Source organism: Chelonia mydas, chromosome 3 (assembly GCF_015237465.2).
Source record: "Chelonia mydas isolate rCheMyd1 chromosome 3, rCheMyd1.pri.v2, whole genome shotgun sequence".
NCBI classification, from domain to species: Eukaryota; Metazoa; Chordata; order Testudines; family Cheloniidae; genus Chelonia; species Chelonia mydas.
The window spans coordinates 121,090,269-121,117,684 of record NC_057851.1 but is presented as its reverse complement, the minus strand read 5'-3'; the positions used below and the strand labels follow the sequence as shown (position 1 = coordinate 121,117,684).

The window sequence follows — 27,416 nt, the reverse complement described above, 5'->3', positions numbered from 1 at the left end:
TATTATTAATAATTATATATAATCAAAGTTTTAGTTCTTCTTTGAGTGCTGGACCCTTTGTGTATTCCACACGCACATGCATACCTCCGAGTGGAATACAGATAGGGACCACACATCTCGAAGAACCTCTAGTTACAGTAACTGCCATTTCTTCTTTGAGTGCTGGTTTCCATGTGTATTCCTTTCGTGGGTTCACATGCCCATGTGGAATACAGATAGGGACCACCTATCTTGAAGGAAGGAAGTAACCTCCATTTTTAGACACACAAACAGTATCAGTATAGTAACTAGCTAATGTAATGTACAAGAAATTCTGCTATAGAACAACACCTCAGTTTCAAAGAAACTGCTAAAATAGGTTGGAAGAGTGGTCAGTTTGAAAGAGCACAGAACTGGAAATCAGGAGACTTGGGTTTAATTCAAAAACTTGGGTTCAACAGATTTCCTCTGTGACCTTTGACAGGTCATGCAGGGGCTTTTGAAAATTTTACCTTTAAACTATTCTAGGCCTAAATTTCCATTGTGTAACAATAGGGATACTGCTTCCTGCTACCTTGCAGGAGTGTTATGTGGAGAAAATCCATTAATGATTGTGAGACACTCATACACTTTTGTGACAAGGGCCACATAAATATGCTGACAGTCAGAAACAGCGATGCTGGTAGATATTCTTAATGCTGCGTGCTTATGCTTAATCACATAATGCTGATTTAGCAGTCCTTTTTACTACTACTCCCCACCTCCAATTTCTTTTGACCACCAGTCTATTTTAAGCATGCATGGTAGGTAAGCAGGCTTAGAGATAAGTTTCCTTAAATAAAATAGCCCCTCAAACTATATAGATTGAGACATGGATTATGGTCAGAGGACGTCAATTATGTTTGAGTGACAATAACCCAGTAAAAAAGCCAATGAGACTATTTCTGGAGCCACTACATGCTCCAACAATTTGAATGGAGTTCTAGACAAAAATGTATCAAAGAAGAAGAAAAAAAGGAAAAATTGTTATGTTTTCTTGACAAACATAGTCCACTTTAAACTCATTATTTCTCTTGAGATTATTAGCAGTAGATACCTGTTTAAGAAAGCAACAGTCAGGGATTCTGAGGGTTTTGTTCAAATGAACCCTGAGAGTTACTTGGGAAGATGGTCTGCATCAGAAGATGGCAGACCAAAATCAGACCACCATCCTGGATTTGTACTCAATGACTATTGGAATCTAAAAGTTTCATAATTCTAACAGATCTTAGAAAGGGAACCAAATCATATATTTTTTGTTATAAAGAGTGGGTTATTTTGGGATGAAATAGAATTATTCTCATTTTTTCCATTTTATTTCTTCTCTCTCACCAATTTTTTCTTTGAAGCTTTGAACTTGAAAAGCTATGTCGTTTTACTATGTCTGTAAAGAAGAACTATCGCCGTGTGCCCTATCACAACTGGAAGCATGCAATTACAGTTGCACATTGTATGTATGCCATACTTCAGAACAACCAAGGGCTTTTCACAGACCTGGAGGTAAGCATGGGGACTATAGTACTCTCATAAAACCTCATAACTCAGACAGCAATGTCATTCTGAGCAAGGAAAGAAGGTGTCAAATGTCCTGGAAATATGTACAGTATCTTTCCTCTGTTATTGTTTTGCTTTGAGTCTTTCTGTAAACTTATTCTCTATGGGCTTTTCCATAAAATTTGGCCTTTATATACTCACAGCGGTGTCCTCAAGATGGCACTTTCCCATACAGTGATTACCATTAAAAAGTCAGCATTTATCCATATTTACCACACAGTGTTATCAGCAACGCTGCAGCTGTTCTAAATACAGGAAATAATGTGATATCTGGTATCACTGTTCGGTAATTGTGTGTAAATGTTGACTTTCTAATGGCAAACTCTGTAAAAGAAAAAAGCCCCTATATATTCTTTTAAAGCAAAGGTGTTCTTTCTCTAAGTTAAAGCTTGCTTTCTGTATAATTCAGATGCAGATCAGGATGGATAAAATTACCATAATAATGCTTACAGTCATGAAGAATGATCTTTAAGCCAACTAAAATTAGAATTCTTACACAGCATGATGATGGTTGTTCAGAATTTTAATACTGTGCAAGAAATAATTTCTAGATCTGAAAGAACAAAATGTTTTTACTTCAGCAGTTGATTTAGATGGAATCCATGCCATATAAGATTTCAAAATGTAGTTCTTAGATTGGTAGTTCTTCCATCCTCAAGACAACAGTTCTAGGGTTCAGATTTACAAGTGTGTATTGGTTGATGTGGGGATTTCTTGGGGGAGGGGGACGGTTGGGTTTATTTATATATTTTCAACCTCTCAGAACTTTGACAAAAATAATTTGGTCTTACTCAGAGAGAGATTCTTTGCCCAAAATACAGCATTTCATTTGGGTGGTATTTTGGTTAACAACTTAAAAAAGAAAAACGGCATCCAAATTATGGGCCTGTTGTTCTCTATGCATGCAAAATTCCCATTTGAAGTCAGTGCAAAGCATAATACTTTTTTTGCACAAATTTCACTATAAAATGCAGTGGTTTTTCACAGAGAATTGTGTCTTCCCCTGCTTCAGAGGATCATAAGCCTGGAAGGGACCCCCTGGGTAATTGAGTGCAGTCCCTTGCTATCGTAGGCAACTTGTTCCCACTTCTGCTATTGGGAGGCTGTTCCAGAATCTCACTCCTCTGATGGTTAGACACAGTCTTCTAATTTCCAGCTTAAATTTATTCATGGCCAATGTATAACCATTTGTTCTTGGGCCAACATTGTCCTTTAGTTTAAATAGCTCTTCTCCTTCCCTAGTGCCTACCCCCAGATATATTTACAGAGAGTAGTCATATCCGCTCTCAACCTTCATTTTGCTAAACTAAACAAGCCAAACTCTTTCAGTCTGCTCTCGTAAGGTGGATCCACAGTTCCCCTAATCCTCCTATTCGTCCTTCTCTGCACCTGTTCCAGTTTAAGTTAATCTTTCTTCAACATGGGCAATCAGAATTGTACACAGTATTCCAGATGAGGTCTTACAGTGTCTTGTAAAATGGCATTAATACTTCCCTATCTCTACTGGATACTTCTTGTGGGAGAAAGTACAGAGGGTGGATTCCAGTTTCCTTCCCTGCATGATTCAACTCTTCCACCTTTTTATTACATTTCTTTATTGGAGAGAAGCGGACACTGCTGTCAGATATCAGCAGGTGCAAACCTATGTATTTTGATCACATCAGGCGTAGAGATGGAAATAAACTTGAGAACATTATTATGGAAGGAATGGTGGCAGGTCATTGCAGTAGGGGACAACCAGCAAGGAGGTGGGTAGATGGTGTGCAGCAGATCCCTGGGAGGTCAGTGGCTGAGTGCTTGAAGCTAGCAATGGATCAAGAAGGCTTCCAAAAATTCTGCTACAATGTCACTAATATTTAGACATGAAGAAACATATTTTAATTCTCTCTACTAGAAATACCTTGCCTCTTACATTCTAGGATTGCCTTTACCTTTTTCATTGCCTGATCACATTGATGGCTCATAGTCATCAGGGAGTTGACTAATGCACGCAGGTCTTTCTCCTCATCTGTTGTTTTCAACTGATGATTCCCCGGTTTAGAACATAAATTCTTGCTGTTAGCTCCTAATTGCATGACTTTGAACTTTGTACTATTAATTTTTATCCGATTTCTGTTACTGCCGTCTTCAAGGTCATCCAATTCTTCTGGTATCACATTCTGATCCTCCTCTGGATTTATAATGCCTCCCAACTTTGTGTCATCAGCAAATTTTATTAGTACTTCCTCCTTTTTGTGCCAAGGTCATTAATGAAAACGTTAAATGAGTTATGTCCCAACACCAATCCTTGAGAAACTCCACCAGTAACCTCTGTCCAGCTCATAGTTCCCCTTTAGGTGAATCTGTTATCTCCCCATTAGCCAGTTCCTTACCCACCTTACAGTTCTTGTACTAATCCCCATTTTCTTCAGTTTAACTAATAATTTCCCATGTGATACCATGTCAAATGCTTTATTGAGTTCCAAGATATCAGTTAAAGAAAGATATCAGATTAGTTTGACACAACCTACCTATGGTAAACCCACATTGCATTGTATCCCATTTTTCATTTACCTCCACATCTTTAATGATTTTTCCCCTCAAAATTTGTTCTCAAGCCTTGCATACTAGTGCTGTCAGACTAACATGTTTGCAGTTGTCCAGATCACCTTTTTTCCCTTTCTTAAATATAGGTACTACTTTTACTGTTCTCCAGTCATATGGTACCACCCCCAATTTGACAGATTTATTAAAAATCCTTGCTACCAGACTTAAAATGTTATGTGCCAATTCTTTCAATATTCTGGGATGGAGTTTAGCCAGTCACCACAACATGAACATATGAAGCTGTCTGAGTTTAAATAAGACCATTTGCATTTCTGTTTACTCACACCCATTTGCCAACCTGCCTTTGCCCCCATATTCCACATTAGTATCCTTACTGAAAATGGAGGCAAAGTATTCCTCTAGCTTTTGGGTCATAACTAAATAATCCTTAGTCTCTACCCTTCCTCGCTGCAAAGTGGCTCCAGTTATTTTCTTATTCTCTTTTTATTTATATAGCAAAAGCGTCTTTTAATATTTGTTTTAATTTCCTGGTAGCATAGGAAACAAAGGGTTCAGAATAGCCTCAGTAGTCAGAGTATATTCTATTCAGTGCACAGATTCTCTCATCCTCTGTGTTTGGAAAGACCCTAACACATGTAATAATAAAAATTGTTATCCTTCAAGACCCTTCTCAACTCTGCCCCTCCCCGTCTACATCTGCCCTTGTCTCCTTCCATGTTGCAGTTTTTGATAGAAGGTAGTTACTCAGAAGACAAAGGTACCAGCCATTTGGCTTTGGGGATAGGTCCTGACCTTGGGGTTTGGTCAGCCATCTTGATGGAAAGGTGTGGTGAGGATTTTACCTTGAACCAAGTCTAACTTGTTAAGTTTTAATTACTAGAAATCGTTTTGATCTTTATTTCTCTTGTTACCATTTCTGGCTTTAATCCCTATACTTGTACACACTTAAAATCTATGTCTTTGGAATGAAGTAAGCTTGCTTTATTTTCCATGTGAACCAATCCAATGCTGTGTTTGAACTGAACTGTTTGGTAGCTCCAGTTAAAGTAACAGCTGTTGGATAGTGACCCTTTAAAGGAGCAATGAACCTTAACATTCCTCTGATTAAAGGAGTACTTGTGGCACCTTAGAGACACAAATTTATTTGAGCATAAGCTTTCGTGAGCTACAGCTCGCTTCATCGGCTGCATGCGGTGGAAAATACAGTGGGGAGATTTTATATACACAGAGAACATGAATCAATGAGTGTTACCATACACACTGTAACAAGAGTGATCAGGTAAGGTGAGCTATTATCAGCAGGAGAGCGGGGTCGGGGGGGGGCGGAACCTTTTGTAGTGATAATCAAGGTGGGCCATTTCCAGCAGTTGACAAGAATGTGTGAGGAACAGTGGGGGTGGGGGGCTGGGGAGAGGAAATAAACATGGGGAAATAGTTTTACTTTGTGTAGTGACACATCCACTCCCAGTCTTTATTCAAACCTAAGTTAATTGTATCCTGTTTGCAAATTAATTCCAATTCAGCAGTCTCTCATTGGAGTCTGTTTTTGAAGTCTTTTTTGTTGAAGAATTGCCACTTTTAGGTCTGTAATCGAGTGACCAAAGAGATTGAAGTGTTCTCCGACTGGTTTTTGAATGTTATAATTCTTGATGTCTGATTTGTGTCCATTTATTCTTTTACGTAGAGACTGTCCAGTTTGACCAATGTACATGGCAGAGGGGCATTGCTGGCACATGATGGCATATATCACCTTGGTAGATGTGCAGGTGAACGAGCCTCTGATAGTGTGATTGATGTGATTAGGCCCTATGATGGTGTCCCCTGAATAGGTATGTGGACACAGTTGGCAACGGGCTTTGTTGCAAGGATAGGTTCCTGGGTTAGTGTTTTTGTTGTGTGGTGTGTGGTTGCTGGTGAGTATTTGCTTCAGGTTGGGGGGCTGTCTGTAAGCAAGGAGTGGCCTGTCTCCCAAGATCTGTGAGAGTGATGGGTCGTCCTTCAGGATAGGTTGTAGATCCTTGATAATGCATTGGAGAGGTTTTAGTTGGAGGCTGAAGGTAATGGCTTGTGGCGTTCTGTTATTTTCTTTGTTGGGCCTGTCCTGTAGTAGGTAACTTCTGGGTACTCTTCTGGCTCTGTCAATCTGTTTCTTCACTTCAGCAGGTGGGTATTGTAGTTGTAAGAACACTTATAGAGATCTTGTAGGTGTTTGTCTCTGTCTGAGGGGTTGGAGCAAATGCGGTTGTATCGTAGAGCTTGGCTGTAGACAATGGATCATGTGGTGTGGTCTGGATGAAAGCTGTAGGCATGTAGGTAGGAATAGCGGTCAGTAGGTTTCCGGTATAGGATAGTGTTTATGTGACCAACGCTTATTAGCACCGTAGTGTCCAGGAAGTGGATCTCTTGTGTGGACTGGTCCAGGCTGAGGTTGATGGTGGGATGGAAATTGTTGAAATCATGGTGGAATTCCTCAAGGGCTTCTTTTCCGTGGGTCCAGATGATGAAGATTTTATCAATGTAGCGCAAGTAGAGTAGTATGTATGGTAACACCCATTGTTTCATGTTCTCTGTGTATATAAAATCTCCCCACTGTATTTTCCACTGCATGCATCCGATGAAGTGAGCTGTAGCTCACGAAAGCTTATGCTCAGATAAATTTGTTGGTCTCTAAGGTGCCACAAGTACTCCTTTTCTTTTTGCAGATACAGACGAACTCAGCTGCTACTCTGATTCCTCTGATTGCTCCAGGACAGTTCAGATCACATGTTTTGGAAAAATTTAGGGCTGGGGTTGGAGCATGGCATCACCTTACCAGTTGTTAACTAAGGCTGGTGGAGAGCCGTGGAAGTCTGTAGTATTGCAGGCAAGCTCCAGGATCCAAAGCTTTGGATCAGGGCTGCCCAATGCGTAGACATAGCGCTCATGGTTGTTGCTAATTGTGGGTGTCCTAGGCAGAGAGCTACAGCAGCAAGGCATTCTGAGGTACTCAGGGTCACAGGGTAGAAGGTGACACAACTCTTCACCAGTCTGGATTGCACCTCAGAAGGTGACACTAGTATTCTAGTTCAAATAAGAATTTTTAAATAAAATCCAATCAAATGCAATTTGTCTATATGGTAGAGAGAGAGCCTGCAATATAAAAATGTAATTCTGTGTACTATCATTGCCCAACTTGTATGAGAAAAATAATCTGAAACTAATTAGCTTCCTTGTTTTGCCTTCCTGTAATTTAAGAACAGACAGACCAATTTTTTTTTAAAATGTGATGATAAAAAAACAAAACAAGGTTAGCTTGTTATTAAATTGTTAGTTTGCTGTTAAATCCCATTAAATAAACAATGATCCCTTCCAAGCCATAGAATCTTTGGGCTGGATTCTCTCTGGTCTGCTAAATCCACTTTGCTCCTCTCTACTCCCAGTTCTCTACTGGAATAAGGTGGACCTTACACTACTGGTGTAAATTAGAGCTGCTCCTAGGAATAACCAGCTCCTCATGCCTTCCCTTTCTCTGTGTCTGAGCAGAGCTCAGGCTGGGTGTAGAATGTAGCACTTTGTCTTCAGATGAAGTATAAATTTGTTGCTTTTCTCCACCCTCTCTTTGGACCATCACACACAGACATACATACATATACATACACACACATAAACACCTAACAAAAATGGGCCCAGTTACCCCTCCTCTGGAATATGTAAGTGTATTCTGTAATTCTGCAAAGTCCCCCTCCTGGAGTTTCTTCCGTATTTTTCCATTTGGAACAGGGTTTGCCTAATACTGAAGAAACAGTTGGTTGACTCTCAGTAACTATCTGCACTGGCTTTTGGGCCTCCTGCTTCTCTCCTGGACTTCCCCAGCTTGTGGGAACTTTTCCCACATAGTTCTTCTTCTCCAGCACAGAAGGGTTTCCACTATCCGATTAATACAGCCACAGCCAGTATTTAATTGTTTAGTAAATTGATAGATGGGTACTGGGTGGAATGATGTATGTTCCCTGACTCCTTCATCCTCCTCCCACACAGACTCCTGGACCCCTGGAAACTCCTCAGTGGATCTGGGGGCAGGTAGTTGATATACACACACAAGTGAGAAGGTCAAGCTCAGTTCATGGATCTAATGAGAACAATTTGGCCAGATATGTTTACACCCTGTGTAACTTCTGTGATAAAACAGATCTTCTCAGAAACATGCTATAGTCTGTGCATCTGGTGGACAACTACAAAGAGTTTAGAATACCAAGAAAACATACCTTAAACAGGAAACCTGAAACAGTCGTACTAATAAAATGGAAAATTGAGAGCATCAAAAATTCATTGCATAGAGTGAAAAACTGCCATTTGGTTTCTTTTTAATTTATATATTGTAGTGTGACTGTACAATATTTAAAGAGATTAAAGTGAAACCTAGAGACAGGGAAATGCATCTCTTCACTTCTTATATTTTCCTTTTGTTTGCCTCACACATTTCTTTAGCGAAAAGGTCTCCTAGTTGCATGCTTGTGTCATGACCTGGATCACAGGGGTTACAGCAACAGCTACCTTCAGAAATTTGATCACCCTCTGGCAGCTCTTTATTCCACCTCGACTATGGAGCAACACCACTTCTCCCAGACAGTGGCCATTCTGCAGGTAGGATTACTGAATGCTCATCTTAGAATCATAGTAGTGAATGTAGTAGACTCAGCATTTCTTAATAGCTATTTTTAAGCATGTTTAATTTCATTACTAGATTTGTAGTGCTAGTCTAGAAAATAAAAATATTTGCAAGGGATGTTGCCACGGTTTATTACAGCAAGCCTGTATTCCACTATTACCAAACCCTAAGCGTTAAAAATCAGGAGTCAACCCCTCCATCCCCCAAAATCTTGAGATTTCCATAAAACCACATAGATTTTAAAAAATATAAACAATTGAGTTCTTTTTATTTGCTGTCTGGTTTCTGAGGCTTTAGGACGCACCTGGGTCATGTTTTGATGTTTTTTTCTCTAGCAGTGAAGACCTAGAAACGTACTTGTTTTTTAAATGAAAAATTCCCTGAGATTCCTATATTGTCAGATGATTCTAGCAGCTGATGCTTCAAGAAAGAGTAGGTCTACACTGCAGCCTGAGCTGTGGTTGCAACTCAGGTAGACTTACGCTGGCTTTACCCACACTAGCATGGCTAAAATGGCAGGTGGATGCCACAGCACGGGCTTCAGCATGGGCTAGCAATGCAAGTAGGTACCCAGGGTCCCTGGGGTGCTTGTCCAGCCTGCACTAAAGTCTGCATCACTGCACCTGCACTGCTGTTTTTAGCCATTCTGGCATAGGTAAACACATGTTGGATTACAGTGTAGACATACCTAAAATGACCAAATTTGAGACTTACAATAAAGCCACAAGAATTGGCAACAGTGCTTATTAGTCTTTTATTTCAGTCTATTGCAGAGTTATAGCAATCTGCTGTGATAAATTCCTGGGAGAATTAAATGCATGGCTTTAAATGCATATGCATCTTTTACCTAGGAGCAAACATAATATTTGGCATGCATGGAAAAATGTATATAATAGTTTGATTGTTTTCATATGCTTTCTTCTTCTTCTTGATTTAAAAATAACTGTTTTAAATATTAAATTTTGCATGCCGGTGGGTCCATAATATGAAGTAGTGCCTTTGTGTGTTGAGTTAATACAAAGTTACCACAGAGCGTGCTAACCAATTTCATGAAAGTTAAACTTAGTGATGATACACAGATATTTTGTTATTCATTAAAAATAAACTGATGTTGAATTGGAAAGAGAGAGAGACCTCATAGCTACAAAAATAGCTCCTAGTCCATTATGATTTCTGTGCTCACTGTTTTTCGTTTTGGTGTACACATTCCCTATACACACCCTTTACATGGTACTGTGTCTTTCATCCCTTGCTAACTTTTTTCTCTTCCTGGTCTTTTAAGGGGGACATATTTATTTTCTTAAATATCTTATCAGCTATTCATAAAAACACATGTTCTGTATCACATTCATAAGCACATCATGTGATTCATATTTTTAGGAATCATATACATGGAGGCCTTCACAGAGTGTAAGCCTTAACTCTTAATGTTCCTTCATTTAGGAGGGTGTAAATGAGTCCATCAGTGTTAGTATGGCATTAGATTTTTAGTATTTGTTTTTCAAATGAGTTTATATACAGTGAGCAAGAAACTCAGGCCTATTAAAACTTCTTTGTACCACTCTGGCAGTGCAAAGCAAACTTAAATCTGTACTTTAATGACCTATTTGGGGTTTCCCCTGTGTGGTGGAATCCCTGAGTTGCATAGATCCACCGTAGCTGCTCCTATGCCACATCCTAGCCCTGGCAGTTGGGCATGGGGTGGTGTTTTGGGAAATGGGACATGGCAAGGATGCTACTGTGTAGGCTAAAATACTGGCAGCCAGAATGGTCACTTGAGGTCACTGTTGGCCAGTGTCATATAAAGCAGCCTTTAGGTTGCTCCGTTTTGCACTAGGGACTGGATGGCCCCAGGATCAGGGAACCTTCTTAGACTAGCACCAACCAGAGCTAGGGGGTCTGGCCTTGTGTGTCAGCAGAATAAATAGTTAAAACATTACATTAATTAGAACTTTATAGTTATTTGTTTCAACCATCATAAACATAGGTTTATGCCATACTTATTTTTAGGGCTGTCAAATGATTAAAAAAATAATCACAGTCATGCGATTTTAAAAAAGTTGTGATTAATCACAGTTTTAATTGCACTGTTAAACAATAGTAGAATACCAATTTAAATTTATTATAAATATTTGTAGATGTTTTTCTACATTTTCAGATATGTTGATTTCAATTACAACACAGAATACCAAGTGTAGAGTGCTCACATATATTATTATTTATTACAAATTAGAAACGGGCAGCATTGTCTTCCATAAATGTAAACAAACTTGTTTGTCTTAGCAATTGGCTGAACAAGAAGTAGGACTGAGTGGACTTGAAGGCTCTAACGTTTTACATTGTTCTATTTTTGAGTGCAGTTATGTAAAAAAAAAATTCTACATTTGTAAGTTGCACTTTCCCGATAAAGGGATTACACTACAGTTCTTGTATGAGATGAATTGAAAAATATTATATCTTTTGTTTATCTTTTAACAGTGCAAATATTTGTAATAAAATAATATAAGTGAGTACTGTACACATTGTATCCTGTACTGTAATTGAAATCAATATATTTGAAATTACAGAAAAGCATCCAAAATATTTATAATAAATTTAAATTGGTATTCTATTATTATTTAACAGTGTGATTAAAAATACAGTTAATTGTGACTATTTTTTTAAATCTAGTTAATTTGTTTTGCATTAATTGCTTGAGTTAACTATGATTAATTGACAGCCCTACTTATTTTGTATAAATATAGAGTATTCCAGTTACCAGTTTTAGCTGATCCTGGAAAGAATCAAATCTTATCAGCAGGCATGCATTCCACATAGTGTTCAGAAACATAAATGGCATATCCAAAATGGCAACTTCCATTAGTAGATAAGAAACCAACCAGTTTTTGTAGGTAAATACTCTGTGTAGAAACAGTCATAACCATCTGGTCATGTTAATGTTCCTGATATTATAACTTCTGAGGTCCTGAGAGGTGCCTACTGTATACCCTGTGGTGTTGTGCCATGGTATAACCTTAGTAATAGAACTTGGAGTATATTAATAGTGATCATGCAGCAAGAGTAGGAAAAAATCAATGCCAAAAATCCAGACTAGGAGAACTACTGCTAAACATTGTCTGGCACCGGAGTGCTGACGATGGATTAAAGTAAGTTTCTTGAAACATCCTGTACCATGACTTGGGACATTGTCAAGGGAACATTGAGACACAAATGGATTGTATTTTCTCTTCATTATTCACAATAAATCTATTTGTCCAAGCAAAATGTTAGAAAATAAAGCTCACGTTCCCGATGATGGGCAAAAACAAGCCTATTTTATTTGCACCAATAAGAAATTGTTTTCGAACAACTTATCCTTATGGAAAATCTTGACAAAAGGCAGGGAGGTTTTTGGTTATGTTCTGTACAAGTGGCAGTGAAATGTTGAAGCACATCCAAGTTTAATGTATTTTTTATGTTTTCTGTTTGTGAATGTGTGCACCTTGATTTAGCTGGTTCATCCTTTTTTCTTCCTGCCCCCTCTGGGCTTTAGCAAGACCTTTAATTAATTGTTTCCAAAAGGAGAAAAACATTGGATAGAGCAGAGTTTTCTAACTATATGGTGTAGCTTTCACCAGCGATTACCATATATGGATATTGTTCATTACATATGGTTTAATAATAGCAAAAATGGAAAGGGCATGAAGCGTGGCATGTTTCCACAGTCTCCATGGTGTAAGACATTATTCTCTCTAGTTCATAAGTCAGCTCATTCTTAAACAAAGCTGCCTTTCCCTAAGTATACACACATGAAAATACTGTACCTAACTTGGTTTTGAAAGAGGAAATTGCATCTGCTAATGAATATTAATTACATTTCATTTAGGGCACTTTAATCAAATTGCAATAACCTTGTTACAGTAACTAGATATTTATTTATCCATATTAAATATTGTGCATACACTGAGCACTATTAAAACACTCCTGTTATCTTCAGGAAGAAATCCCAAGCCAGTTTGCCAGGCTAGTGGCAGCTCAGCACTCTGGATCAGGCTGGGAATCCCAGGCTCCCAAGCCAGCTGTAAGTGGGAGTGCTTTGTAGAACTGCTGGGAAACGTTTTGTTAAAATGTATTTCTGCCTAGTAATTTCTTCAACTTTCAGAGAGCTTTCTCCATTTAGGAGGAGAGAGGAGTGTTAAAAAAAAATTAATAAATAAAACCCCAAACAAGCAAACATTGGGCTTGAAAAGTGCTGAGAACCATCAGCTCCAGGGTTGGTGGGGCACTCAGTACTTTGCAGTAGGTACCCAGCACCTTCCAGCATCAGGACATATCTTTAGGGAAGGTCACAGGGCTAGATCTTCAAAGTTAGATGCATGTAAATATTTCAAGTGCCTAATTTGTGTGCAATTCAGGTACTAAAGTGGGCAAATGCCCAGTTATTCACGCATCTGACAATGTAAGAGACCAAACCTCTGGTTTGAACTTGCACATTTGTTATTTGTGTACATGTTAGACACATGCAGATATTTGTTCCTAATTTTTAAACTTTGGCCCACAATGTAAATTCATTTGCAAACTTAGGGGAAATGAAGAGTTCAGAAATAAATGGAGTGCAAATTTAAGATTCATAATAGAGATAATATGTTTGTTTATGACAATGGATTGGGCTAATCACGGTAGGCTGTACTACAGCAAAAAATAGGGATCTATGATCTGAGTATTGTGAGAGACGGCGTGTCTTGAGTCCTAAACACAGAGCAGCATTTCAATCATAGCAACAGCTCCATGTTAACCTTTTAAAAAGAAAATATCAAAGCATGTTTCATGCTGTTCATGGTTTCATTTATAAAATACAAAAATCCTTAGTGGGCTGTAAAACTGTTAAAAACTGATAAATAAATATAGGAATAAGAAGAACATAAGAATGGCCCTACTGGGTCAGACCAAGGGTCCATCTAGCCCAGTATCCTGTCATCCAACAGTGGCCAGTGCCAGGTGCCCCAGAGGGAATGAACAGAACAGGTAATCATCAAGTGATCCATCCCCTGTCGCTCATTCCCAGCTTCTGGCAAACAGAGGCTACAGACACCATTCCTGCCCATCCTGGCTAATAGCCTTGATGGACCTATCCTCCATGAATCATCTCAAAATTAGAGCTTGTGCTTTTTATTGGTTTTATTTTTTATTTTTTTGTAGCTGGAAGGTCACAATATCTTCTCCAAACTGAGCTCCAGCGAGTACGAGCAGGTCCTGGAGATCATCCGCAAAGCCATCATTGCCACAGATCTTGCCCTGTACTTTGGAAACAGAAAACAGCTGGAAGAACTGCATCAGACAGGAGCCTTAAACCTTAAAAACCAAGCACATAGGTAAAGCAAACAAGCAAACATTCATAACTTGAAGAAAGAACCTTGTTTCTGCAAATGACAACAAAGAAGAATTAAGATGAGAACTTTTACCATGCACACAATATCTTGTTCTTTACACAGAGTAAGCTCTATGAGCAAATATAGATGCCCAAATATAGTATTCCAGCTATAAAAGGGCAATTTACAGTGTTCAGATACTTTATGTTTAAATCTATCACACTGACATTTCATTGCCTTCAAACTGTTCCTATTGAGGAGTTCATTAGTAACTCAGGCCCCAATTCTGCAAATTCTTACACACATGCTTAACTTTACACCAGTCTCATTGACTTCAAGGGGATTATGCATATTTGTGAAATTATGCACATACATAAGTGTTTGCAGGATCAGGGCCTAAGTGCCTGAGCCGACTCTAGTTAAAACCAATTAATCCTTTTAACGGGGATTACCTATTCATACAGTTAATATAAAAATACTTTTAGCCCTAAGGCCTGATTCTCCTCCCATGCCAGTGTAAATAATGAATAGCTGCATTGACATCAGTAGAGTTATACTGGTTGGAAACCCGGGGTTAGTGAGAGGAGAATCAGCCCCCTTATCCTTGAGATTTAGACCACAGAAACATCAGGTTTTAGAATATACATTCACACTTGCATGCCTAAACAAAACCTAAGTTGCACCAGGATTCACCTCACCTACCTAAATCCTTGAAAGCATGAAAATAAGAATTAAGGGAAAAGTCTCCAATCTCTTTTGCCACTTTCACATAATCTACACCACATTCTATAAGGCATTTATTCTACTTCCAGCACATACTGAAAAGCAGTACATACCCCAACTTCACCCAGCTTGGTCTGTCATGCCAAATCTTGATAGTGATCTCATACTATCTTGGATCAACAGATTGACACATCTGACTGCCACACAGTCCATTTACTCTGCTTTAAGATTGCTGAGGTCACTATTAAGGTTTTGCTTGACAGAGTGAGTTGGATTAAATCTATGTATGTATTACTTTTGGGCATGCAAAACACAGAGATTGTATGGGATGTTTTTTCATCCCTGCCAAAATAAAAATCTGAGCACTACCGCTACACCATATTAAAATATTTGGTATAGGGGAGACTGGACTCTTGAGCCAAGTACTTCAGAATTTGGTCAGCTGAAAGCACAAAAGATCACAAGTACCTTTCAACATAACTAAACTCAGAAATATATACTCAAAGCATTTTTGCATTAACCTTTGAAATTTAAAATTTCTGGATAAAACAAAATAGGATAGATGCAGTTTTTTAATTAAGTATTTTTAATCATGTATGAGAGGATACAACAGAATGAACATTACTTATCACAATATGAGCGTGCAGCATTTTTGTGACATGTAAAAAGGTATTTAAATATTTTAGCCCCTACTTTCTCCTAGTATCTCAGATTCTAATCAGTTAACTCTCTGAATTGGTTTCGGGTAATACAGGGTGTTTCAAATTATTCATGTTTTTGTGCTTTATAACATTTTAATTGTCATTAGCAATAATTACATTAAACATTTATGATATATATTTGCCATAAATTCTCAATTCAGATGTGCAATTCCAACATATGTCCTTAATTACAAATACCTGTAAATTACAAAGGCCCAAATACCTATTAAAAACAAACAAACCCAAAGCACCACACAGACACATTCCACCCCTCCAAACCAAAGAAGCACAGTCTGACAAAACTTTTCAAAATGATTGAGCGAGAGAGTTGAGTTTCCTGTGGAAAATCCCAGTTTGACCAGTTTTCAGTCCCTCTGTATGTCTTACACTGGGGCAAAACTGTTACTTGAATGGAAAACACTCTGGAACAAGCTTCCTGACCATGTAAAGAATAAAAATATTTCCACCTTGGCTGTTTCTTATAGCACCCATCATTGTAGTATCTTGAAACTCAGGGAAAGCAACAAGTTCCTCTATCCCCATTGCTTCCCAAGCCCACTTTGAAAGCAACAAAAGTGGATTTACCCTCCTGATGGCAACCCTGAGAATGTCCCAAGAACTGAAAAGTCCTTCTTAGGGCTTGGAAATTTACCAAAATAGCAATTCTGAAATAATTATTACAAAACAGATATTTTGATAAATTTCCAAGAGTAGACATGCCATTATGTAAATTAACAATAGAAAATGAGCTCTGGACTAAACTTACTCATACGAGAGTGGGCATGTATATTACTGTTTAAAAATGAAAATACCTGACCACTGATATCTTTGGACTACTTAATGTTTATATCTCTGCATAATTATGAAAGATCTTCATTTTGCTCATATTTCCTACACGTTATATATATGGCCCTAAATTAATCTACCTTACAATAAAAAGACAGGCTATTAACACAAACAAAATTCTAATTTACTACTAACACATGTTCAAAACAGACTAGGATCATATAATAGTTAAAATACAAAGGGACGTTTTAGTATAGTACCAAGTCAGATATAATAATTGCTTAAAAACTTCACAAATACAACAGGTATAAATCACGGGACATAATTTTTCTCAAAAGTGGATAATGTATGCTATAAATCAGTTATAGCATGATCTTCCTTGAAACACTACATTTATTTACACTTGCTTGGGTCAGCCATCAAATTTTTCACTTGGCTGCTCTTGAATTGAGCCATTTTTCAATAGTATAAGCTACTGAACTGAATAAGAGTGATATGTTACTAATATGATTCATGTGATGAATTATCAATGAGCTAATATCAAAGGGGGATGGTGGAGTTATGTGGGAGGTATTTTGTAGAATCTGTACTTTTTGTTTGTTGTTGGACATATATATGACAGGACACGCAAAAAGCTTCAAAACACAATAACATAAAGCTTTATCTAAATAACAAATTTCATATTCTTGTATTCTAGGGATCGTATGATTGGTCTGATGATGACAGCTTGTGATCTATGTTCTGTAACAAAGTTGTGGCCAGTTACCAGATTGACAGCTAATGATATATATGCAGAGTTCTGGGCTGAGGTATGTATATGTCTCTTACATTTGTTCTACATATGGAAAATATCCAGATAAGTGAGAGAAAGGAACACAACAGTAGGTTGATCTAGAACAGTTTTCAATAGATTACTTACCACGTATGTCTTGAAATATATTCATGTATGCATTCAGAGGTATTGTAAGCTCCCTGGAAAGCATTTGAGCATCTAAATTAGTATGGGGATTTGTCATCAACTTGCAAGCAAGAAGTATATTGTTTTCCCAAAATAAAAGATTTATATTTAGAAGGCATCTATCTCATCAAAATAGAAAGTGATTTAATGGATAACAAGACAAAAGAGAAGAAAATCTGTACGATTTTCAGGTCACTAGTGGGAATTCTCTAAAGTAGACCTAGCTGTTTGTGATGGTAGCCTTGTAATAAGCCACAAAGCTCCCTTTACAAAGACGATGTAATGAGAATCTATACATGGAACATAGTTGTACTTGTACATTATGTCCTATGCTTAGATAAATGAGAACCCAAATACTGTTACAATAGTTCAAAAAAACAAGAGGGGGGAGGATGACTGATAAAGTGAATGTAAGGTATTATTCAAAGAATAAGCTGTAGCTCACGAAAGCTTATGCTCAGATAAATTGGTTAGTCTCTAAGATGCCACAAGTACTCCTTTTCCTTTTGTGAATACAGACTAACATGGCTGTTACTCTGAAACCTATTCAAAGAATGTTACACTGGATTTAGCTTCCTTTTGAAGAAAGAAAAGGAGCACTAGTGGCACCTTAGAGACTAACCAATTTATTTGAGCATAAGCTTTCGTGAGCTACAGCTCACTTCATCGGATGCATCCAATGAAGTGAGCTGTAGCTCACGAAAGCTTATGCTCAAATAAATTGGTTAGTCTCTAAGGTGCCACTAGTACTCCTTTTCTTTTTGCGAATACAGACTAACATCGCTGCTACTCTGAAACCTTTTGAAGAAAATATTTTTAGAGCCTAAACAGATTGATAATTTCCCATTTAATAGACAATGGTTTAGATGAACAAAGATGAGAATATGGGCTAAAAAACTAAAACAAGAACTATCCTACAGTTCTTCAGTTTCAGAAGATCTGTTGTATTTTGAACTGATGTTGCACATGTAAGTTGTAGGGCCTGATTCCTTTCTCTTATATACTAGGTGTGTGTCTGTTAACTTCAGTGGAGTTTCTCGTGATCTACAATGGTGTGAGGCGAGAATCAGGCCCACAGAGTTGATGTTGCATGGATTTTTCATGGATTTTGTTTGTTTCTTGTCTACTGCGTGTTTCTTCTGGAATTCAAAATGTGAATGATTTGGTTATTGTTTTATTGTATCTCAGTGATTCTGTAGCAAATTTGCTTTGCTTACAAGTATAAAGACCTCAATTGTAACTGTCAGAACTGTAAACCCAACATGGAATGGGAGAGTCAAGTTGGGTTTTTTTTTTCTAATCAGTAATAAAGGTGGGATTAAGGACAAAATTTGCCCTGCAGAGTGTTTGACTGGTGAGGATGTGCCAGAAGGAAAAACTTTGACTCGACTCCCTAATCCCAGGATGTGTCTGAGAGAAACATCTCTTTACTTGTAAATGAAGGAAATTTTCTTTGGAAACTATTGACAATAAACACAGAGCCTTGCGATAATATTTTACTGGATCACTTTTCAGAAAAGGATCATCTGAGGGGGTGGCAGGTGGTAGGAGATGCATTTATTCTGGTGCCTCACCCTGTCCTAGCAGGCAGTACAGGCAAGTGCTACCTCAGGAACATAAAAGGGTCTGAAGGTTCCTCTGAAGCAGAGGAAACTAGGGGCAGGTACAGATGTATCCTGCAGGGGAAACCATAAGAACAGCCAAACTCAGTAGAAAATGTAGACTGCATTCCACCATATGTTTTGTTGTTACTTAAGTTAGCAATAATGGTAAACTCGGGTAATAGGGTAAGTTTGGACAAGATGTAGCTGTTGTCTGTACAGTTCTCAGCGTTGAGTGGAAAAGCCATTTGCTTACAATCTGCATATGAGATTAATAGCTACTTTCAATATATTGAATACAAGTTATTAATAATACCAGTATGTTTAAAATGTTATTCACTTTGTGTAAGTGTTAAATAGGAACATACATCTATATATAGGTATCAGTTGAACATAATGTTTTATTGATATATTTACCATTTTTAAGCAAGTTCAAAGCCTACCAGTGCCATCAATCATTATAATATAAAAATAATAGAATTGCAGTTTGTATTTCTTACGTATACCAAATACTTCTATGTCTGTATTCTATATTTTCAGATTATTTTTTTGAAAAGCACAAAAAATAAAATAAAAATTGCTTTTATATTAACATTACTCACTTTCTGAATTAGTCCTGGAGACTAAAGTGAAATTTGAGATGCATTAAAACATGAATCCTGATATGCCGTTGAGTAGCCTCTATACTCCAGAAGCAGTTTATTGGAGTATGTTTAGCAATGTACAATAGAACCCTGTTTATCCAAGCCTCCATTATCTGGCTTTCTGTATTAATCAAACCACCAGCTGCTTAGGGCTGATAGCGGCTGGGGTGGTCAGCAAATTAAAAAATCAGCCACCAGAGCGGGAGGTTGTACTCATTGAATAAGTGACACTGATACTTTCAGTAAAATTTAGTTATTTGTTTTTTGTTTTTTTCCCCCACAAAATGTAAAAACTAAAGATTCTCTGTAAAAACACAAATTCTGCATTTTTCCATGGCAAACAGATTTCTAGGAACCCTGCCGATCAATAATTCTCTCCACCTCCTTCATACCTACATATATTATCTAAGTTATTTGGACTCTGCTGGTTCAACTTGTTCATCTCACCTCATGCTAATTTCAGTTACTGTTCTGGTTTGTAGAAATGGCTAGGAAGACTGGACTGGACTGCCCGAACAAGATATACAAACAGACAAAAACGTGTAAACAAAGATCCGTACATATGTATATCTGAGTTAAACACTGACCATATTTGCCAGAAGTGTACATATGGAAACCTCACTCGTAACCAGATTTGCGCTTACATCTGCCATTAGAGAGCAGTATGTACTGTAAGGTGTGTTTTCTCTTACAGCGTGCAGAACAGTACCTGCTTTTCAAATTATTTGCCTTTTATGAATACAGTAGAGGTCTGAAACAAGCACAGATTATATCAGCAACTTAATGAGTTAGTTTCTAGAACATTTATTACTCAGTTTTTCAGTATGAAGGTCACATTAGGTTCTCTACTATTCCTGGACGTTCAAGTAATAGCTGTGGCCAAAACTAATCTTATTGCATCTATATGTTTCTTAGATCACACTTTTGCAGTGTTCTAAACATGCTGTTATGTTTTAAGACCATTGGGCAACTTTACTACATTATTCTGATGATCAGCAGAGTGCATTGGGTTCTCTTTAGTTCCCAGGTAGAATTTAAGGTGATGGTTTTGCCCTATAAAAGGTGTGGCTCCCATATACCTGAAAGTCTGCCTCTTTCACCATGTAATACTGCAGCACTTGTGATGAGCACAAGCACGTGGCTAGCACCATCTGTTTTTAAAAGAGGTGTCTGATTGGCAAGATACTTTCTGCGAGGTGCCCTATACTGAGAAACGTATTCCTTACCTTTGGTCCAAAATTGCCTGGATCAGCTGACCTTCAGGGCATGCTGCAAGATTCATCTCTTGGGCTTTTCCTGAATGAGTGAGTTGAGGGATGTGGGATAACTTGTCAAAGCAGGTCATTCTTTTATGAGGCATTGGTGACACATTTTGAGAGAAATGGGGTTGATTGTGGGGAGGACAGGTAAATCTTTATATTGATCTGTTATTTTTACTCTGTACAAGTGCTTCAACCTTGGATAGGCCCATCTAAAAATTAAATACACAAAAATATATCACAGTTGTGTTTAGTTTCTAGGAGTTATTGCTTGCATTACCATTTGAGTGTATCATGCTATGAAAGGAGTCCTTGTACAGTTTTCTGAGATTGTATCTTCAGTTGTTCCCGTATGGTATGTTGAATTCTAAATACTCAGATTAAAAATAATATAAACCAGAAACACCTTTTGAAACACTTTTTGATTTAAGAAATCTTGATTTTCCTTCTGAATGTCCTTAGTTATTTGGGGAGTACATGACCCTTTTTTCTTTCTCTTTTCAGGGTGATGAAATGAGGAAGATAGGTATTCAGCCTATACCTATGATGGACAGAGACAAGAAGGATGAGGTCCCTCAAGGCCAAGTATGGGCTGTCTAAAATTAAATGTTTTATAGTTGCTGTAAGATACACACAAGTAAAACCTGATAAGGGGATATGATATTGGCCTCTAGCAAGGCATGTGATAATTTTTTGACCTGTGAGTTGTCATGCCAAATTCCACACTTTACATACAAACCCATAGCTGATTTTAAAAATGGCAACTGAAAACATCCTCCTCAGAGACATTGTTGGAACAAGAGCATGCTATTTCATGCTGTCCTGAAATATAGTGTGTTGCAGCTCTACTTCCTCTAGACCTTAGCTCTTTTTAATCAACTGCTTGGAGAGGGCAGATTCAAAGCTCTCACTCAGAAGAATTCCACTCCCACCTGGAATAGTAAGATTTTTGAGGTCCATTGAACAGATGCATGATTGCCACAATTATGCATTGAGCAGCAAGCCCTGTTGATAAGCAGACTAATGCAGCCGTAGTAATGAAGGGAGGGAAGAAAGAGCTGCACGCACACTTCAGATTAAAGACAGCTTTTCTCAGAAACCGGATTTTCAGGTAGGAAAATAAAATAAAATTTTTCTTATGCAGCAAAACTGAAATAGAGTTGTTTTAAATTTTATTCTCTGAAAGTTAAAAGCCTTGTTTATGAAAGCGAGTGATGGTTTTAACATGTTGGTTATTAATAAATGGAAAAACATTGGGTAACTTTTTCAAAAATGCCTAAATTTAATTTTTAAAAGGGACTTAGGCACTGAGGAGCCTGTGTCTCACTGAAGGTCAATGAGACTTAAGCACCCAAGTCACCTTGGTGCTTTTGAAAGTTTTTCTGCAATCTTTTACATATTCATATACTTGTAAAACAGAATTAAAGAGGAACCATATGAAATTCTTTAATCTAGCCACAATCTGCCCTTAAAATGCAGACGTATGGTTGAGAGGATGAGAACTGGAATATTATTTTGGGGAATCCATGCCCTTTTTAAAATAAAAAAATCTAAAATTTAAAACTCCTGGTCAGAAGTGGAAACTATCTCAAGGAATTGTCATGGATTAACTGGTTTTATTCATTTTTCCACCCTACCTCTTTTTGACCCTCTCAGAGTTTGTCCAGTTTGTTGTGTATTTTTTAAATGAAAATGGTCTAATTAATATGGCCCAAACCATAATATTTTATTTTATTTTTAAGTACTGTGGTTTCAGTGATAGGATTCTATGATGTAAATCCCAGATGTGTTTAATTTTGGCAAAACCTCTCACTTTTTTGCCATGGTATTAATACTGATAGGTTAAGCAGATATCTCCTTTAGAATTTGTGACAGGTCTGTAGCAGTCTGTCAGTTCTTAAAATAAAATAAAAATTAATTACAAACATCTTTAAAAAAACCCCATGGAGTGCATATAAAACATACAGTTTAAAATAGTGAGCTCCCTTGTGATGTTTAAACCTCCCTCCTGTTGCTGCAGCCCTGCCCCCTTACCAACTGCAGCCTCTCTGTCAGTCATGTCATATATTCTGTAGCCTAGATTGTAAGAATCTGAGGACAGGGACTGTATCTCCTATCTGTTGTAAAGCACCAAACACACCTATTTACACTCCACTTCCATTGCAGAGGGAACTTCTGCATCTGTGGAGGCAGAGGTAGGATTTGCTTTTTAATATGTGGATAAGGTCTAATATGTCAATAGATAAAAAGGGGTTTACATGTGAAACCCTGTGATCATGGTACAGTATGCTATTTCACTAAAACACATTTAAAACTATATATCAGAAAAAAAGACTGGTAGCCCACACTGTGGATATTCTTGCACTAGACTGGCTAGCGTGTGGTCCTCTATTAAAGCTGTGGGGATTTTTTTTTTTTTTAAAGTGAGAGATGATAGGAGGGGGACAAATTTAAATGTATAGTGTAAGCAAACACGACTCCCTTGAAATCAGTGAAGTTACAACAGGGCTGAATTAGGCCCCTTAGCCCTGCCTGTACTAGGGCCGTTTTCAGAAAATGTCCTGCCATTAACACCAATTCAGGTACACCAAAGGTAGCAACGTTAAGAGCTCTACCCTAGATGGGCTAGTGGCACCTTTAACACTGTGTTGACTAGACCTGCTCTGAGCAGTGTTATGAGACACAGCATTAAAAATGTCAGTTGAGCCATCTTCTGAGGGGCCCCACAGGTAGAGCTAAACCAGTATTTAGAAACAAGAGACATTTTTAGAAAATTTCCCCAGTATACAATATCCTTAGAACATCCAGAGAATCCAAGTGTGAATTAAAATTCCAGAGGACATAAGTCAAATCCAGAATCTGACCCATCTTTGTGGAACACTGCAATATTTTCCGCTTTGAAAAGAATGACACTCCGAACATGGACAGTCCCATCCTCCCACATGCCTCCAACCCCCAAAATGAACAAAATCAACCAGCCAACAAAGTTCAAAGAGAAAACCTACCTCAAGCAGTGTGTTTTACCCCCAAAAGGGAGAGCTGACTGCTACTGAGTTCACTTTGATGGTGCTCAGATGCTGTGGAGATGGGCAGCAGTACAGAACAGTAAGATAGATTGTAAGTCAGTAAATTGTAAAATAAGTAAGTAAATAGATTAGTTTGGGGCTCTTTTGCAGTTAACTGTGTCATAATTTGGCTCCTGTCTATATTTTTTCCACTGTTTTTCACAGATTGGATTCTACAATGCTGTAGCAATCCCATGTTACACCACACTCACACAGATCTTCCCTCCTGCTGGGCCACTACTCCGGGCATGCAGGTGAGTAGCAGTGCAAGTTTTTGCACAGCATATATCTTGGCTGAGTGAGAGTGTGTCCCACTACATATATCTGTCTAGAAATATATGCCTCTAAGTTCCAAATATTGCATGTAGACAAACATAAATGTTCTTCTCTAGCAAGTGCATCCAACACCTGGAGGCAGGGATTATTGGGTCGGTTCAGCCAACATAGGTCCATCGATGCAGCTATTAAAATTTATTTAATGTCAAAACTACCTGTAGACAAACAGGTCCATCCGTAATGTGTCCCCAGGTAACTGCCTCCATCTAGCCCAGTACAACTCAACTTCCCACTGTCTGCTTCATGCCTCCATTTTACTTGCATAACTACTGGGAATTAAAATGCCTTTTTCTTCTGTGCTTTTACTGTCGCCTCATCTCTCTCCTATTCCTTTTCTTCTGGTTGTGTTCCTGTATTCTAGTTTAACAGACATGTCTCTCTCTCCTATGTGGCAGATCAGAGTACTCTCTTCGTTCTTCAGATCTTTAAACCACTAGCATTTTCTCTTCTGGGTACAGTGGCAGTGTAAAGTAAATAGAAGGAAATCCTCTCTCTCTCTCTCTCTCTCTCTGTCCATCCACTCCTCCATCTAAAATATACATTTGAGGTCCAGAAGTGTGTGTTTTTGTGTATAGGTAGTATAAATAAAATAAGATTCCAGAACTGTCACTCTGAAGCCTACAATGTCTGAGTCAGCGTGAAGTGATGGAAACAGCTACAAGCTTGGCTGAAAGCTCTTTTAATTCAGAATATCACCAGGTTCAGTCATCACTGGGATACACAGCCTGTTATCATCCAATTTTTAAGTTCTCAGCCACTTTGACTTTGCAGATTATATCCGTGTGACAGCAAGGTATGTATCTATGCCATGCCAACAGACCTAGAACTAACGTGATTTCAGAGGTAAGTCAACAAATCACCACCCTTGCTCTACAGCATTTGCATACAACAGTTCCATTGGTTATATGACAAGAATACTCAGATGGTGGCTTACTTGGACCAACTGCCACACCTGGGTGAAGCACAGGCTTTTAGCTACGTGCGTGTGTGTGTGTGTGTGTGTGTGTGTGTGAGACGTGGTGTGGGTACATACACACACTGTTTACATTGTGACACTACCATTTCTTAGGGTTACGGGAAGTGGCGATACTGGGATTCTTCAAGTATGAACTTGCGGAATTTGGTTTGCTAGGAGGATCATTAGCTTCCCTGGACTGTACTGGGTACTGACAGGTGGTGCAATGAGAATGCTGATCCATTGCCGCCCAGGGGTCTGTTTTAGCCAGGTTACCCAGGGGTCTGTTCTAGCCTAACCTTGTTCAACCTATACATCAGTGACTTGCCACCAATCCAGTCACAGAAGTTCATCTTTGTAGACAGCATTTGCTGTGGGCTATAGGCTCCGACTTTCTCTGAGTTGAAGAAGTGATAACATTGCAAAGCTGGCTAACTACTTCAAGACATGGCACCAGCAAGACAGTCTCTAGCACATACCACTTCCACCATGCAAACACTAAGAGGGAACTAAACATCATAATAAATGTCCAGAGGCTCAAGCATGAAGCTTACCCAATTTATTTAGGCATGACCCTTGACCGAACACTGACCTACAAAAGCCACCTGAGCAAGATACAACAAGGTCAAGACACACAACAACCTTCTCAGCAAATTGGCAGGTTCTTCATGCGGAGCAGATGCTCCAACCCTAAGGACCTCAGTCCTTGCCATCTCATACTCAGTAGCAGAATACTGTGTGCCAGTATGGAGTCGGTCAGGGAACACCAAACTTGTTGACATGCAAATCAGCTCAACAATACACATTATCACAGGAACTGTCTGACTGACTCATCTTCCATGGCTTCCAATTCTGAGCCACATTGATCCCCCTTACGTCAGGAGGGAGATTGCAGCTGGCAAACTGCTTGAGAAGGGACGTGCCAACCCAAACTTGCCCTTGTTCAACGCCCTTTTTAGCCCACTAGCTACACATCTTTCATTATGACACTCACCATGGTCGAGGCTGCTACGCCAGGACATGACAGCGGAATCCCTGTGGCGGGAAGACTGGTGCTTAACACCAACCACAAATCAGTTCCTCATCACAGACCCTCCTGCTCACCCACCCAGCTTCGACCTGCCATGTCATCAGTGGGTCCTTCTTAGTCGATCCAGGATTGGGCAAGGCCTCTGTGCAGCCAACCAGCACCCCTGGGATCTTCGAGACAATGCAGGCTGCAGCTGTGGCACAGATCAAACAATTATATCCATTACTGAGTAGTGCCCGCTAACTAAATTCAGTGATGGGCTCCGAGAGCGCCACTTGGTCACATTGCTTGGCTCAGCAAATATGCAAATGCTAAATAAAATAAATACTACCACTTCTAGATCTCATTGTGATGGAGGCTATTCCTGACTCTTTCCCACCCATGCATGCACATACCTTTTTTCCTCTGCATTCTCTCCTTTTCTACATATCAGATATAAGCCCACCAATTGCCTAAATGTAACTGTGGCAGCAAGACCTACTTCTGCCTCTTCCAGATGTTCCTATCTGCTTTAACATAGGTTTTGTTATTACACTGAGTTTCCCTCAGTGGAACCTTATGTCTCATTCCCTTCGGTGTTGGAGGCTCCAGACTCCCTTCCTAATGCTAGAAACAAAAGACCAAAGCTAAATCCTGAGAATTTAAAAAAAAAAAAAATTAGTTCACTTAAAGTTCCCTATAAAACTACTTGTAAACAGTCTTAATTGATTGTGAATCAGTCAGCTGTCTTGTAGAGGTAGCTTGTGCGGTCTTGCAACCTTGCTAATTGCTAGATTTGTACTTCCTGCGTGGGGTAGATTACTAAATAGTCATCCAGTAATATCAACAGCTGAAAGCTAGATGTTGGCTGGCTGGTCCACTGTGGCCTAAAGACAAATTGCATATTCTGTAGCAGAGCTGGTTCCCATCACAATTTTTCTCAATTATGCTGTCTTGTCTTGTTTTTAAAAAAATAAAAATTAAAAACTTATTCAACTTCCTCAAAATGATTTACATGTATGAAAACTCCAGATGAATTTCTTCATGAAATATTTCCCATTAGCTGGATGTCTTTGAAATCAGAAATCCACTTTTGCTCAAAAATATGTTCTTAAATATTTTCATTATGAAGTAGGTGGGAAAGAAGTCTTCTTAGAGGCCACATGATTGATGGATTAACCTCAGGACTGGAAGCCAGGAACTCCTCAGTCACGTGACTGGCCTTAATTATGTTTTGCACTTATTTTACAAATATGTACATAGC

The 27,416-nt window shown here is 38.5% G+C and overlaps 1 protein-coding gene across 3 annotated transcripts in view; it reads left to right on the top strand.

Annotated features, from left to right (window-relative positions):
• The window catches only part of PDE10A (phosphodiesterase 10A), a 572,670-nt gene that overhangs the window by 541,374 nt on the left and 3,880 nt on the right, over window positions 1-27,416 (top strand). For 2 of the 3 annotated variants that reach the window (XM_037895130.2, XM_043543191.1), the window contains exons 16-21: window positions 1,368-1,518; window positions 8,587-8,742; window positions 13,946-14,118; window positions 17,023-17,134; window positions 21,292-21,372; window positions 24,018-24,106. In XM_037895130.2, the coding sequence (XP_037751058.1) occupies window positions 1,368-1,518; window positions 8,587-8,742; window positions 13,946-14,118; window positions 17,023-17,134; window positions 21,292-21,372; window positions 24,018-24,106 (762 nt within the window). Of the gene's footprint in view, window positions 1-1,367; window positions 1,519-8,586; window positions 8,743-13,945; window positions 14,119-17,022; window positions 17,135-18,290; window positions 19,470-21,291; window positions 21,373-24,017; window positions 24,107-27,416 lie in introns of those variants that run through there. The other variant, XM_043543192.1, reaches the window with a different exon arrangement.